Below are 15694 nucleotides of genomic sequence, written 5' to 3'. Positions count from 1 at the left end.
TCTCAAGTGTGGAAATATGACAGGATAAACGTTATCACAGCAAAATGAAGAAGTAGATGAAGTCCACCTACTAAGTGCACCTGCCAGCGGAGGGAAGAAGGGGACTCCGCTCTTCATAGTCTGCATGCGTTACTTAATGCGCAGGGCCAATGTTTAAAGCATCCGACTGTGCGAGTTCTGACAGGAGCGGTCCTGGCGGACAGCCTCCTTTACTAGAGCAGCTGTAAACGATCCGCATTCGCTGCCCAGGCACTAGAGCAGAAAATGGGCTGCTGCAATTTTTAGTCAAGAGGACTGGTACTATAATTTGTAGTAAACAAAACACGAAGAAATTAAAGGAAGAGATGAGAGTAAATATCCTAAGATGTTTAATGTGCCGCGGCCACCTTTTCAAAAGCCCACTTAGCAGGAAGCGAGAACACCCTGCATGCATGTGAAGTCACTATTCCGTGATTCCTATGAGCTTGTACAGGTGGAAGGAAAAAAGCACCCTGATTTCTTTGAAAGTGCAGCAATTAATTGTTAAAGATAAAAAGAAGTGAGCACTATTACTGGAAGGGAAGAACTGGAAACCTATTACAATAAAACTCCTTACACTTGCTCACTGAAAACTAGTAATACCAAAAATTAAAGCTAATCATGTAGCTTCAAACTGAAATCTCTCTACATAATAGATGATTACCAGTAAAAGTACGTAAATTGTACTTTTATGTAAGTCAGAAGAAAAGCAGTAGCCATACTAAGGTCACCTTCCCCAGTGGGAAAGCAGTGCCCGTGTGAAAATGTCAGCAAAGTAAGAACCAAAGGTGGAGTAAGTGATGATGACATCAGCCTCACAGAACCCGGACGGAGAAGAGGCCCCTGACACGTGTTTTCCTTGGCTTCTTCTGGATCGCCAAATTCCTACGCTCATTAGCTGGACGCAGTGTCAAACAAGGGAGAAAGGCAAAGACAAGATGATGGAAGTCACGTGTGGCCACACCAGGGGTGTGCATGCATGTGCACCTTTTGCAGGATCAGGAAACTAAGATGTAGTGACATCAGCAGAGACCCCCCGAGGGGAGAATGGAAACCAGAGCAGCACAGCTTTCCCCAGGCGGTGCCAAGGGGTATGCCCAATGACGTCACTAGAGGCCACTGAGACTTACAGATGACAAACCACGGTGTATCCACTGGACTGTATCACATGACAGCAGGCTACACTGCACCTCCTGGCAGACACAGAATTTGGTTGGCAAAGCTCGAACCTGACCCTGGTGGCTCACTCCAGAATGAGCTTCACTCTGGTGTCCCCACCACTCCCACGACTGTGTGCTCAGAGCGTAACGCCACGTCTCATCACAGACTTACTTTCATACTCAAGGGATTTTAACCCTCTTGTCCTGCCTGGTTTTCTCAACGAAACATACAGTGTACACCTCCCTGAACACTGTGGAAGGTGTATGCCACCTCTTTTCAAATACAATCGCAGGCAAGAAAGCCTGCTGGTTTCTTCAGGTGCCGGCGCCACTGCGCTCACGAAGCACTTGAGAACTTTTCATTTCGCTCCGGCTGTCCGAGGAGAGCGGGAGGCCAGGCTCGGTTTAGCCGCACTTGGTTCATGTGCCCGGTGGGACAGCGCAGGCCCACACCAGAATGTCACACTACTCAGAACAGTGTGCAATTCACTTCTTATGAACTGCTTCTTTCTGGGAATTTCCATTCATATTTCCAGATCACGATCAACTGAAACTGCATAAGTGGGGACAACATATGTAACTGATAGCCTAAACGAGATAATCTCAGGGAGACAGTTAACTGAACATTAACCTCTGCCTTCAGACACATTGCTGTTACAAACTGCTTTTCTGATCGAGGATTACTTCTATTGAATAAGTACCAAGAAGAATAACTGATTTATTGATACTCTACTTTATTCCAGAAGATGCATACACTACTAACCCTTTGTACTCGCTTGCTTTTTTCTCGATTCCTTTGTTCTAATGCTAACTGTGTCGAGTCACACTCGACATCCGAGTGCAAAAGGTTAAACTGTGTTCTGAAAAGGCTTTTCCAATGTACATGGCTACACAAAGGTACAGGTATTAATTTTATGGACCCTTCAACAACTTTATTTTTAAAAATCTAATCTAAGCAAAATAATTGCTAACTGAATGAGAAAATGCCACTGAGTTCCTTGAATGAAGGCTAAAATTGGACCTTTCTCAGGCCTTTGCAAGAGCTGTGATTTCCCCACTTTGTCTTTTTTATGAAAACTGTCTGCTAAAATTGTATTAAAATATGCTAGTTCAATTCACTGAAGAAGCTGTGCACATGGTGTAATTGGTCACTTTGGGACTGGTGGCACTCACCTGACAAGCTAGCCCAGTAAGCCCACAGAAAAGATTAGAGAGTACTAATATCGCTTGTGTTTGGACTCAGCTTTAAGTGCTACTGTGTGTGTGTGTGTGTGTGTGTGTATTAAATATACATATATATGTAGGTGTAATATGTGTATGAATACATATGTATGCACAATACATAGTTTTTAAACATTACCTGCACTTCTATATTTTTATCATGGAAAACATCATACATATAAAAATCAGTATCCTCTTAAATATGTTGTGTTTCCAGTGACAGATTTTTATACTTAAAAACACTTCCAATCTATACAAACGGAATTCATGTAATAGAAGTCTGCCTTAGAAACTGCCGTGACACATTCCTTTCATTCAGGAACACCACAGAATGGATCAAAGACGCTTTTACTGGCGGGTGCCTCCAATCGCGGCCAATCTAAGAGTCACTGCTTTACTTGGTATTTAAACTCCAGCAGTATTTCTTTGCTTCAGTAGACTCTAGCGCCTTAGTTCTGTCTAATTGTTACAAGTTGCGGCACAATTCTTACCACTGGCATCAATATACAATCACTGGTACTTTCTTAACAGATGAGTTTTCATGATAAAAAATGAAATTAGGAAGTAATGAATTAGAGAACAACACACACAATGGCTAGCTACTAGAGTAGTGGTTAAATCTGACTCATCTTCCACAGGGAAGCAGCTTTTATATTAAGGTGGTTGGTGCTTTAAATATTTGGCATGAATATTTAAGAAACAATTAGCTAATGGTGAGAACCAAGGTTACAGCTCTGGTTCAGTGTTACCTGGATCTCTCCGGTTATATGTTCGTTTTGTAGTATTAGATTTAGAGCGCTTTCAAAAAGCTTTGTTTACTGAACTCTCCTAATTTCCCGTGAAAACATTTTTAGGACCAAAGTTCTGATTGCATATTATAGGAGCACATCTCTCCATTTGGTGGAGAACAAATCATATAAAACTACACTATTAGGTTCCTGGTAATACAATTAACTACTGGTCAATAAATTTAAATAGGTGCTTTAAATAACACAGTACTGTGTTAGATTAAAAAAAGAACAGAACTCTTCCTTTAAGAGGTCATGAATAACAAAGTGAAGACTACTTCTATTTCATATTAATATGCACCCATTTAAGAAACTTGATAAAAAATGTGCAATGTTTTTAGGCAATACGTTTCTATTTGCTGATCTTTCACTGGAAGTCTTAAGTGGCTTCAAAACCGCTGGAGTACTAAGACTAATCTTTTTTATGGTTTTTCTTGAAACTTAGCTTCTACTGTGAAATCTGCTATCAACTTCCTCCACGTCCATTCCAGAAGTCACTATAATACACCAAATGAGCGAGGACTGTCCTGAAACCGCAAATGATCTCAGACGAGGGGAGTGTGGTAGGTAAGGGAGTTACATGAACAGCTGGGAAGATAGGCACATGAGCTGAAGGCGGGCTAGGACAGTCCTGCTCACCAGTCTGCACTGTGACCACGCATGAAAGGACGCCAGTGAGAGCCTGACCCAGCAGTGTGGGGCACTCCCGTCACTAACAAGAAAGCGCTGCCTTTCACTAGACCAGAGCACTCCCTGGCTCTAGTCCAACAGTGAAGGCTAAAAAGACAGAGCGAACCAGAGAGAACGGGTGGACAGACTAGACAGTAAGGAGTGGGGCCGGGAAAAACCAGCAGGTAAAATGAACACTGCAGGACTCTCAGGCAACTAATGCCATTCACCTAAAGAAAACAATGGAGGACTCACTGGATGAGGGCAAAGGTAGTTTTGAAAATGTCATGTCTAAAATGGATATAAGTCATCCAAGGGGAGGTACTGAATGAATTGGTGACCTGAAGTTCAAGATTAGAAGCACACTGAAGAATGATCACAATGGCATTGGTCCCTAGAGACAGGGTTATGGATGAGCGTGCTCCAGAAGAACCAATTGGAGAGATGATCACTCTAGAAAAGTACTACCTATAGTGAGAGCGCTAACATTTCTGAAGAGTGAGCATCAAGTGGTCAAATAAGTAACTGGCAAACTCATTAATTTTGTCCTAAACTCATTGATATTATTAAGCCTAGGTCTTTCTATGCACTGAACAGCAGAGAAAGGTCTCTAGGCTGCTCAAAAGCAGCTTCTCAATAGAAGATTGTGAAGTGAGTTGCTTGGAAGTCATTAAATGAGTCTTTTATAAGAATCTCCATGAGTGTGTTATAATTCCATAGAATCCAAATTCAGTAATCAAAGTATTTTGTTTAAAAAGAGTATACTGCCATCATTCACAGGTGAATTCATAAAATAAATTAGTATCACAAAGTAAGCTAATTCAAAAATCTGTTGGCTTAGAGATCTAGTATTCTATAAAGCAGTTTAACAAAATAAAAACTGATGCTATGTTAGTTTAAAGGCATAACTTTAAAAATATTTTAATTTACATTTTATAATTGAAATATACATTAAAGATTAAATGTTTCCCCCAAAGCAGTAGGGGTTGAGGGAATTAAAAAAACAGTAACACATACACTTACATAATTCTGCAATACAGGATTCAGAGTAATTCTCACAAAGGAGGAGTCTATTATTAATAAGTGTCGCTTTTCAAGTTAAATTTTCAGTATTTTATTTAGTTATCCAAAACACAGAGGAAAATCAAGTCATAAAATAAGCTACCAAATAAGCTTAACTGAAACAATCTTAATATAATACTGACTGCTCATCTGAATTGTTAATGTACTATTAAAATTTCACAATGGTAGTATCTGAATAATTTTACTAATAAATATCACAACACTTGAAATGTTGTCAAAAAAATTAAATATAAGGGTTAAAATTACAAGCAAATTATTGCTTTTTTAAATAAAATAAAGGGGCATATGGTTAATTTTTACCAATTCCATTTCAATGTTCATTAATACAAAGTGAACGGGTTACAAATGCTTTGCCTATATATAAGGAACATGATGCTACTTACCAACCATGAGAAGGGCATGCAAACCAAGTAAAGGGATGTATGAAATAATGGAACTATAGAAAATACAATGAGGCATCACTAACTTATTTTTTCCTGTTAAATAATTTTAATTCTTTAATGAATTTATATTTAAAATTAATTTTAGAGTATCTGTGTATAATATCATACATTTAATAAGAATATATATATTTAAAAACCAAAATGCATTACTCTGGCCAGCGAGGAGCACATTTACTTAAGGGATAGAAAGATTACATTATGATAAATTCAACATACAAATTCTGAGGGAGGCATGGAATACAAGATTAAAATAGAAGGACTTCCTATATGAACTGCAAAAATACTGGTAAGGAAACAAATACAAGGGCCCTATTATTCTATGCCAGAACTTTTTTTTTAGTTGCAGGCTATCTAAAATGTCACCCTCAACAAAACGTTATGTTTGGAGAAGCTACTCTAGGAATCCTTAATGAGAATCAAAAGGAGGATGTTTCTTATACCAAGTCCATATTTGTGAGAGTTTAATCAATTACCTGAGACAACGCACATTTTATTACGATCACCGAGGAGCTTCATCAAACTGAAGCTCCAAGTCGGGGGGAAAGCCGGACTCACTGCCAGACAACAGCATGGCCAGACAGCAGTACAGAGCTCATACAGCGCTCAGTGATGTACACTGTTTGGCTATGGCAATGATTGAGTCTTAAAAACTACACCTGTCAAGCTTCTTCATCTATCCATATGAACTGAGGTCTACAGGCAGAGCACTTTTCATTATTGGTGAAAGTTCTAGTTGACACAATGCTCCTGTGGCTGCCCCAATGCAGAATAAACAACAAGCCACAAAATGGGTTGGAGTATACAAGTTATTGATTTAGAATCAGGTTAAGTTTTAGCACTGTCCTTTGCAAGAAAAATTAATCAGCACCTGCCAACTTCTGTACATGGCCTTTTTCTCTCATCATGTTTCCTAGGGCCGTGAACAGTCACTCGTTCCCAGCAGAGTCCCAACACATAGTGTACAACACATAGCATACAACACATAGCATACAACACATAGCATACAACACATAGCATACAACACATAGTACCCAACACACAGCATACAACACATGTGGCGTTGATTCCAGGAGTTCTAGATCTCTGAGAAGGACTTCCATGATGGTCTTTGTATTCCAAACTTAAATGATATTTCAGAAAATCTTATCTGTCATTGTGTTGTTTTATTAATTTACTATAGGATTTTAATAAGACTTATTTTGATGTGTAATTATGCTTTAAGGAGTAAAGATGAACATATAAATGCTATATTTACTGAACTTTTAAGAATATTGTATACCTTCTCCTCTGAATCAATCTTCTGCATACCTGCATCTCCTTATGGCCTGCATCCCCTTTTGTGGCCTAAAAATTAAAGATGCATCTACATTTTTAGGCCACAAAATTAGCAACAACCAAATTACTTTCCTTATGAAACTGTAACCTAATGGCTTGAAAATGTTAATGGACTTCCCCAAAGACCTTGTTTTATTTAATATGAGAGAATATTTTATAGTCTCAAAGCTTTAAGTACTTAAATGCCAGTCTTTTTCTGGAGGGCAGCTATAAACCACTAATGCAAGCAATGTGATTATCACGGCTGTCCTGAGGCCTGTGAGGTTATGCAAGTGCTGGGCATCCCCCCGCACCAAGGAGCCTTTGCTCACCGGGAAGTCATCGCACTGACCCAGTGCTTCCAAGACGCAGGCAGAGCTGAAGCTCTCCCCGAGTATTTGCACGCAACCTGTAGAATCCGGTTCATGCGCTTCAGGACCCTATTTGTTTTCCACAAAAACTATAAATGTCATCTTACTTTGTGACACAATATGACGAGTGGAAAGACACAGATTGCAAGCACCGAGTAAAAAGTTAGTATCACATGAACGTTTATGAAAACAAAGTGATCATTTTACTAGCATCATTTGAAGATATACTTTAGGAAGGAAATGTCACATGTAGAGTTGTGTCTTCTTCCCTCAGACTTGGAACCACATGCCTGTCCTTGGATGTGTTTATGGCGCACTACACCGAGTGGAAAGACAAGCCTTCATGAGCAATTGTTGGCATGGAGCGGCCTGCTATCCTGCCCTCCTCTAGGAGAGAGAGCAGGACTGGTTCCTTTCAAACCTGTAATTTATGAATTTATTCAAACCTGCCAAATTGCTTTAAGTAAACGCCTTTCACATTTGAAAATTCTCATGGCAACTCATTTAGTTTGGCAGACTGGCAAACCCAAATGCAATCCTTTTATCCTGCAGCTAAACCATTACAATGGTAATTCTGCTCTGACACTCTGAAGAGACTGCTAATTACTGTGCTCTGGGTCCCTAGACAGACTCCCCATTCAGAATAAAATGGCTGGGCATGGCAGCAAACAGCGCCACCACCACCTTCTGTACATGCCAGAGATGGTCTCTCACAAGACAGCTCTATCAAGGAGCAGGAGCACCATAGCTAGATGTCTTTTAATGTATCTTTTAATACCTTGCCTTCTTTCCCAATAAAAGGAAAAGGAAGCCAATAATACCACAAACTTTAATTATTGATAACCAATATTTAAATATTGGTCAAGAACTAAATGCAGAGCTACCAGTTCATTAACAACCCTGTTAAAAGAACTTTAACAACAAGATTTCTCTATCTCTAGAGTCATTCTGTCTCTTCCTGTCTTACTCTTTATCTATTTTCAGGTTACAATAAAAACATATTTAACTGAGTCAAATGCATATGGCATTTAGACATAAAAGAATGTTTGAGAAAAAAAAAAGAATGTCTGAGAAACATAAAAAGCAAACCTAAAAAAGCATTTTGTAATGCTCTCTTCTCTCTACTACTCTATCAAATTCTGATGACATCTGCAGTTTTTAAATAAGTGAATTAAAATTACTTTTGTTTTAATACATATCTTCAATTTTCATAATATTTCTTGAAATAACTGGCAACAACTTTAAATTTCAAAATCTCCAGGTAGAAATTTGTCAGAATCTACTAGATCATCATTTACTTTAATATTACTGAACTCTATGTTTGTAAATGCTTTCACAAGGAGATCAGCTATATATTTAAAACTGACTCATGTTCAAGTCCTCAAACATCTAGAAATAAACATAAAGAGAAAATGAAAGACCAGAGAGAAAGAAACCATCATACCCACCATAAAGTAAAAAGCCTGAAATGAGCACGTACGAATTCTTGGGGACTGGTGGCACCTGTGTGTCCAGGCCCGTTCTGAATTATGAGAACACATAGACTTCAGGGCCTGAAACCACTTAATTTCTCTAAGACAGGTTAGTGCTACTCATTCAGTCTTTACAGGTTAGCATTCTATCTCCTCAACAGAAACCTCGACCTCATTCCTACTGAAAGGGAGAAAAAATTACAGCAAGGAAGAGGAGACTCAGGCCAGTACCCTCACTTCTCCTTTCTCAGTCTTCCTGCCAGAGTCCAGCACAATGTTCCCCTACTTCCACTGCTAGGTTTATAGGTTCTCTGGAGATCAGACAACATCACAGAACACATGCCCAGAAGGTCTTAGCTAATGACTACAAATAACAGCAGGTCTTATTTTCAAACTCACTGAGATGAGAACTGAAAGAGGGATGGTACCAATACCTGAGATGGGAGGTGCACACCCATAGTAAGTAAGAGGGAATCTCTGTGTGTGTGTGTGTGTGGGTGTCCAACTTACAAACAATGTTATGTTTTAGTAACATTAATAGTTTCATAATTTTCTTGCTTATTATGCCACTGTACACAAAAGCCTATTCTGAGATTGGGGTTAGCAATGAGGGTTTTTGTAGGTAGGGAATAGAATTTCTTTCTTTTGGTGTAGTGCATCTGTGACCAGGAGCTGAGGTGGTCATTGATATAGTCAATGATGTAGTTGAGGCAACCAGTCCATGTCCAAGAGGAGAAAAGATGAAACATGTGTCCTGTACTTCCACACAAATTATTATGACCTTCCCAAGGACTGCTAAGGCAAATAAGCAGTAATAACTTAATTTTACAAATAAGGACAGTGACAGTCCCTGACCATGATTTATATAATCCTACTGTATTTCTCATCGCTTTTAATAACCTGAAATGCACAATTCGCCAACCCTAAAATGCATAAATACTAAATTTATCTCTATGAATCTGTATATTGATCGTCCAGCTCAAGTCTCACCAAAGTTGCCATTATATAAAAAACAAGTGAAATCTTTTAATGATGCCAAACCTTGGCCATGCAGGTTGTGTAAGCTGTATATATACTTGGGAATGAGTGTGAGTATACCAAATTAGTTTGCCATTTCAGTGAGATCAAGGAGAACACACTAGTGTATTTTTACAATGAATGAATGGAGATCTTTAGATTCTTACAGTAATTAACAAAGCTAGGAGGGAAAAAAGGTAATAAGAAGAGAAGACCTGAACAACATTTTCAAGCACTTTCACCTAACTGACACCTATACAACACATAGCCAACTACTACAGAATACACATGCTTTTAAATGTACATGAGACATTCAACAAAACAGACCATATGCTAGACTATAAATAAGTCCTAAATAGATTAAAAGACTGAAATATTACAGATTATAATTTCTGAGCAGAACAAAATTAAATTAGAAACAAGTCATAGTAAGATAAACAGATAAGTCCCAAATATTTGGAAACTAGAGGCCCGGTACACGAAATTCGTGCATGGAGGGGGGTTGGCCCTCAGCCCAGCCTGTACCCTCTCCAATATGGGACATCCCTCTCACAATCCAGGACCGCTGGCTCCCAACTGCTTGCCTGCCTGCCTTCCTGATTGCCCCTAACTGCTTCTGCCTGCCAGCCTGATCACCCCCTAACCACTCTGCTGCCAGCCTGTTTGCCCCCAGCTTTCCTCCTCTGCCGGCCTGGTCACCCCTAACTGTCCTCTCCTGCAGGGTTGATAACCTCCAACTGCCCTCCCTTGCAGGCTAGGTCCCTCTCAACTGCCCTCCCTTGCAGGCCGGGTGCCTCCCAACTGCCCTCTCCTGCTGGCCATCTTGTGTCCACATGGGGGCAGCTATATTGTGTGTTGCAGTGATGATCAATCTGCATATTACTCTTTTCTTAGATAGGATAGAGGCCTGGTACAGGGGTGGGGGCCAGCTGGTTTGCCCTGAAGGGTGTCCCGGATCAGGGTGGGGTTCCCTTGGGGCATGGGGCGGCCTGAGCGAGGGGCCTGTGGTGGTTTGCAGGCCGGCCACGCCCCCTGGCAACCCTGGCAGAGGCCCTGGTATCTGGAATTTATTTTCCTTCTACAACTGAAACTTTCCTTCTACAATTGAAGCCTGCAGCGGAGCCAAGCCTGGGGCAACCTCCGAGGCCGGCAGCCATTTGTGTTGGGGTTATAATTGAAACTTTGTTGCCTTAAGCGGGTGGGCCCGGCCAGGGTGTGCGGAAGGCTTTGCTTCCCCTGTTGCCGGCGGCAACCCTGGCCTGCTCTCTCAAGCTCCATTCTGCCGCCATTTGTTTGAATTTGTTTACCTTCTGTAATTGAAACTTTGTAGCTTGAGTGGAGGCTTAGGCCTGGCAAGGGCAGGTGGAAAGCTTGGCTTCCTCTGTTACCTAGGAAACCTTGCTCTCTATGGCTGTAGCCATCTTGGTTTTATTCTATTTATTTATTTATTTTTAAATATATTTTATTGATTTTTTACAGAGAGGAAGAGAGAGGGATAGAGTGTTAGAAACATCGATCAGCTGCCTCTTGCACACCCCCTACTGGGGATTAGAAACATCGATCAGCTGCCTCTTGCACACCCCCTACTGGGGATGTGCCCGCAACCAAGGTACATGCCCTTGACCGGGATCGAACCTGGGACCCTTGAGTCCGCAGGCTGACGCTCTATCCACTGAGCCAAACCGGTTTCGGCTGTAGCCATCTTGGTTTGGGTTAATTTGCATACTTGCTCTGGTTGGGTGGTGGGCGTGGCTTGTGGGTGTGTCGGAGGTATGATCAATTTGCATATTTGTCTATTAGATAGGATAACCCATGGGTCAAAGGAAAAAATCATGGAAATTAGAAAATATTTTGAACTAAATGGTAATGAAATCACAATGTAACATTATTTAGGTGATGCAGCTAAAGCAGTTTTCAAATAAAAATTTATGCCTTTAAAGACAGTTCTCAAAAGTAGAAAAGAAAGGTTTCAGATCACTAATCTTCCACCTTTAAGATGAGTGAAAAGAATATGAAACCAAATCAGGTAGAAGGAAAGTGTAAAAGGAGAAGTCAATAAAATAAAAAAGGAACAAATAGAGAATATCAACAGAAACGAAAGTTGATACTTAGAAAAGATCCATAAAATTAATAAAGCTCTAGAGCTAGAATGACCAAAAAAAAAAAAAAAAAAAAGAACACTTCTATAGATCCTACAGACCTTAAAGATGAAAAGGTAATATTAAGAACAATTTCGTGGCAGAAATCTCATCAACTTAGATGACATGAATAAGTGCTTTGAAAAAATAAAAATAAAAAAAAAAAGAAAAAATATTTGAGTTCTATATTTCACAAATAAATTGAATTTGTAATTAAAAGCCTTTCCACAAAAGCACAAAAGCCAGATTAGAATATTTGTCTGATAAAACATTTATTACCCAAATCTACAAAGAACTGTTATAACTCAGTATGAAAGATGACAATAAAATAGATTTAAACAGATACTTCATTAAAGAAGATACATGAATTGCTAAAAAGGACATGGGAAGATGCTCAACATCATTTGTCTGCAGAGAAATGGAAAATAAAACCACAAAAGGTGAAAGGATCAATAAACTGTGCCTCTTTATACTATGGAATACTAATTATCAATAAAAAGGAACATGAAACAGAATGGAGGAACCTCAAAAAATCCAGGCTTATTCCAAGACAGGCAGATGAAACTTAGAAAAAGTAAAGTGAATAGATAAAAAAGTTGAACAACCAGAGAAAGCAGAGGGTAGTGGCTGGGAGGTGAGAGAAAGGGGAATGGGGAGATGTCGGTCAACTAATGTACAGCATGGTGGGAACAGTTAACAATACTGTGGTGTATTCTTGAAATACTATGAGAGAAGATCTTAAAAATTGGTCATTGTGAGGTAACAGATGTGGTTAACTTAACTGTGATTAATTTCACAATTTCTATGTATGTCAAACCATCATATGAACAATTTTTGTCTATCATATGTCAATGAAACAAAAAAAATATAGAGAGTTTTGAGGCAAAATTAACCCCAGTATCTGCCTGGGGGCAGCGGGAGAGAGGTGGTTAATTGATGGTAGAGTAAGAAAACGGGTGATAGAAACCTTGATTGAGGTAACGATTATAAGTGTATATAGCTTCAAACTCAATCTATACACTTAAAATGAATGTGTCCCATTGTATGTTTAAAAAGGAATGGAAAAAAAAAACCTCAAGAAGAGTTTTCTTTCTTCACATTTTCAAAATCACTCCATTAGCATTTTAAAAAAATGTAGCTCAAATTGTATTTAAATCAGACCTAGGAGTTTCCATATTATTCCTCAGATCATCTTTAGAACACTAAATGTGAATGTATTCCCAGAAATTTTGATGGCCAATTAAATGTGGAAATTGTTCCTACCAGAGGTTCGCAATACTTACTAGCATATTAAAACTTCCTTTACCCAGAATCCCTATGAAAAGTGTCTCACAGAACACAGTTAGGGAAATGCTAACTGCTCTAAGAATCTTACCTTAAATAATTTTCTGTACTCTATCAACCTAAAACACTGTCAACCTGGAATAACACTCGATTAGCTACACTTGGGACAGGCAACAAGCATCTCAAATGGTTTGGGTCCAAAACCCAACTCCTGATAATTCCTTCCAAGTCTGTTCCTACTAGTATTGTCTTCAACAGGGTAACAGCATTATATCCTTCCAGTTGTTCGGCTAAAAACCTTGACATCATTCTTGACTCAATGCTTTCTACTATCCAGTAGTCCAGGGTGGGAACCTTTTTTCTGCCAAGGGCCATTTGGGTATTTATAACATCATTTGTGGGCCATACAAAATTATCAAATTAAAAATTAGCCTGCTCTATTGGATCAAACATTTAATTAACTCCCCCCTACTGCCTTTTCACAGGCCTGATTCCCTTTAAAAATGTACTTAGCATCAAACCCTGCTTCACCCCTTCACCACTATGGCTGCCTTCGTCCCACTCATTATCCTCCGTCATCTGGATTAACGAACAGTCCGGAAATTGGCAGACTTTGTAACAAGCCAGACAGTAGATGGCTTTTCCGGGCATATGGTCTGTGGTGCAGTTACTCAGCTCCTCCATGGAAACGCAAACTCGGCCACAGACAATGTGCAAATGAAAAGCATGGCTGTGTTTCAGTATCATTTGTTAATGAACAATGCAATCTGAATTTCAAATAAAGTGCCATTTTCCTTTAAAATATAAATTGTATGAGTTTTTTTTAAAAAGCTTCTGTAATATTCAGACAAATAATTTTAAAACCAAAATGGTCCTTAGGACATTTGCTACAATTCTCATTTTATAAATAAGAAAACAGACAGAGAGAAGTTTACTTACTTTCTAAAAAACACATAATAGTTAGTAACAGATTCTAATTGAATGTTCTTTCCCACGTTAATAATATTTAGAATTAAAGTAGCTTACAGCATGATTAGAATAATATAATAGGGTGGTCTACTTAATATATTAAGTGAAATCATTTGTTTAGTATATGATATGAGCTAACTATTTTCAGTTACACGTAGCAAAAAAAGGCCTAATGTTAAGTAACTTGTTCTGATCATAGGACCAACAGACCAGTATGGCTAGGGGAAGAAAACGCTTTTCTATAAATTTCTTCAAACCTGCACAATTATTTTTTAAAAGGAGAGAAATTATATGGCATAACAGTGTACAATTACAGATTTTAGTTTATATTCCTTATAAAACCTATCAAATAGAATTTACATGGAATTCTTTTCTTTCAAGGAGATAATTTTGTCAAGTAAATAGAAATGTTTATGTTTTGTAAGTTTACTTGTAGAAGAAACTACCTGGGGAATAGAGAACAGCCAGCATTCTACTCATTTATGTAAATGTCAACACATTTCTGTTGGACAGAATACTAACATTATTCCTCGTTTTTTGAATAGCAAGTTAGGGTCCACAGTTCCATATAGTTTACTAATGTAAAAAATGTTAATAATGTCTTAGAAAACCAATAATTTATTTTCTATGGGAAAAGATGATCCTCTGGTAGTAATTCAATCATCATTGCTAAAGTTACTACAGCCCATGGAAAGAGTTGACAATCGGATGAAGACCTGGGAGGGGCGGGTGCAGGGTGGAGGGAGTGTGGAGGGGGAGGAAACAGAAAAAGGGGACATCTATAATACTTTCAACAATGAAGATAAATAAAAAATTTAAAAGAGTATAGGGTGGTGAATGCCTGGGGCGGGGGCCGAGGGTGGGCTAGAAATGGGCCAATGGGGAAAAAGAGGGACATATGTAATAGTTTCAGCAATAAAGATTTTTTAAAAATTATAAAATTACTATAGGTTTCTGTAACAATGAGGAAATGACAAAAGGGAGGAGGGAGCAGAGGGAAATAGATGGAGAAAGGGAGCAGGAGAGGGAGGGAGGGTGAGAAGGTACACTAGTAAGAGTGCGCTCTTATTTTCCAGGAGATAATCTATCGCGGTGTGGGACAACTTCTCTCTGTGACAACGATGTGCCCGGAAGAGCACGTGGAACCCAAGGCAATCAACCATGTGCCCCTACCAACACAGCTCACCCAGCGTGCCAGCTGAGGAGCCCGCCACTCGTCACCTCTGACGGGAAATTGTCCCGCTAAACAAGAAAGCTCTCCTGCCCTGTTCTGCCTTCCCCAGGACAGAGTGACACAAAGGTAACAACTTCTGAAAAGTAGTCCACTGACTCACCTTGCTCCCTCACAACTCTAATAAACAGGCTTTTGCACTTACAGATCTGACTCATGTCTATGTTGTCTACTGTATTATAGTCAAGGAGTTATAAATGATTCTTGTATTTTTATTTAAATAAAATTTCTAACAATACCTGTTTATTACTATAATCTTACAATAATTTAAAATTAAACTGGAAAGGGGGTTGGAACCCAAATCTAAAACTTGGAAATTAGTACTTACTGCAGGTACCAGTAATTTCTTCACTTCTTCAACGGCTCTCTTCAGCTTGATCTCTGCTCTGTTCTGAGCATCTTCCACAGTAATCAGGACGTGTAGGTCCTCGTTGAGGTGCTCCCAGTTGGGCTTGCCTCTATTTTGCTCCTCCTAAAAATTTACAAAGTAAAATATTACACGTTTTTCAAAAAAGA

At 39.1% G+C, this 15694-nt stretch overlaps 1 protein-coding gene across 7 annotated transcripts in view; it reads right to left on the bottom strand.

Moving 5' to 3' along the window:
• The window catches only part of QKI (QKI, KH domain containing RNA binding), a 128774-nt gene that overhangs the window by 13159 nt on the left and 99921 nt on the right, over positions 1-15694 (bottom strand). For all 7 annotated transcript variants that reach the window (XM_054721843.1, XM_054721845.1, XM_054721844.1 and 4 more), the window contains one exon: positions 15507-15650. In XM_054721843.1, the coding sequence (XP_054577818.1) occupies positions 15507-15650 (144 nt within the window). The remainder of the gene's footprint in view (positions 1-15506; positions 15651-15694) is intronic.

This window comes from Eptesicus fuscus, chromosome 10 (assembly GCF_027574615.1).
Source record: "Eptesicus fuscus isolate TK198812 chromosome 10, DD_ASM_mEF_20220401, whole genome shotgun sequence".
Taxonomy (NCBI): domain Eukaryota; kingdom Metazoa; phylum Chordata; class Mammalia; order Chiroptera; family Vespertilionidae; genus Eptesicus; species Eptesicus fuscus.
Note: the sequence above shows the minus strand (reverse complement) of the source record. Positions and strands in the feature narration are given on the sequence as shown.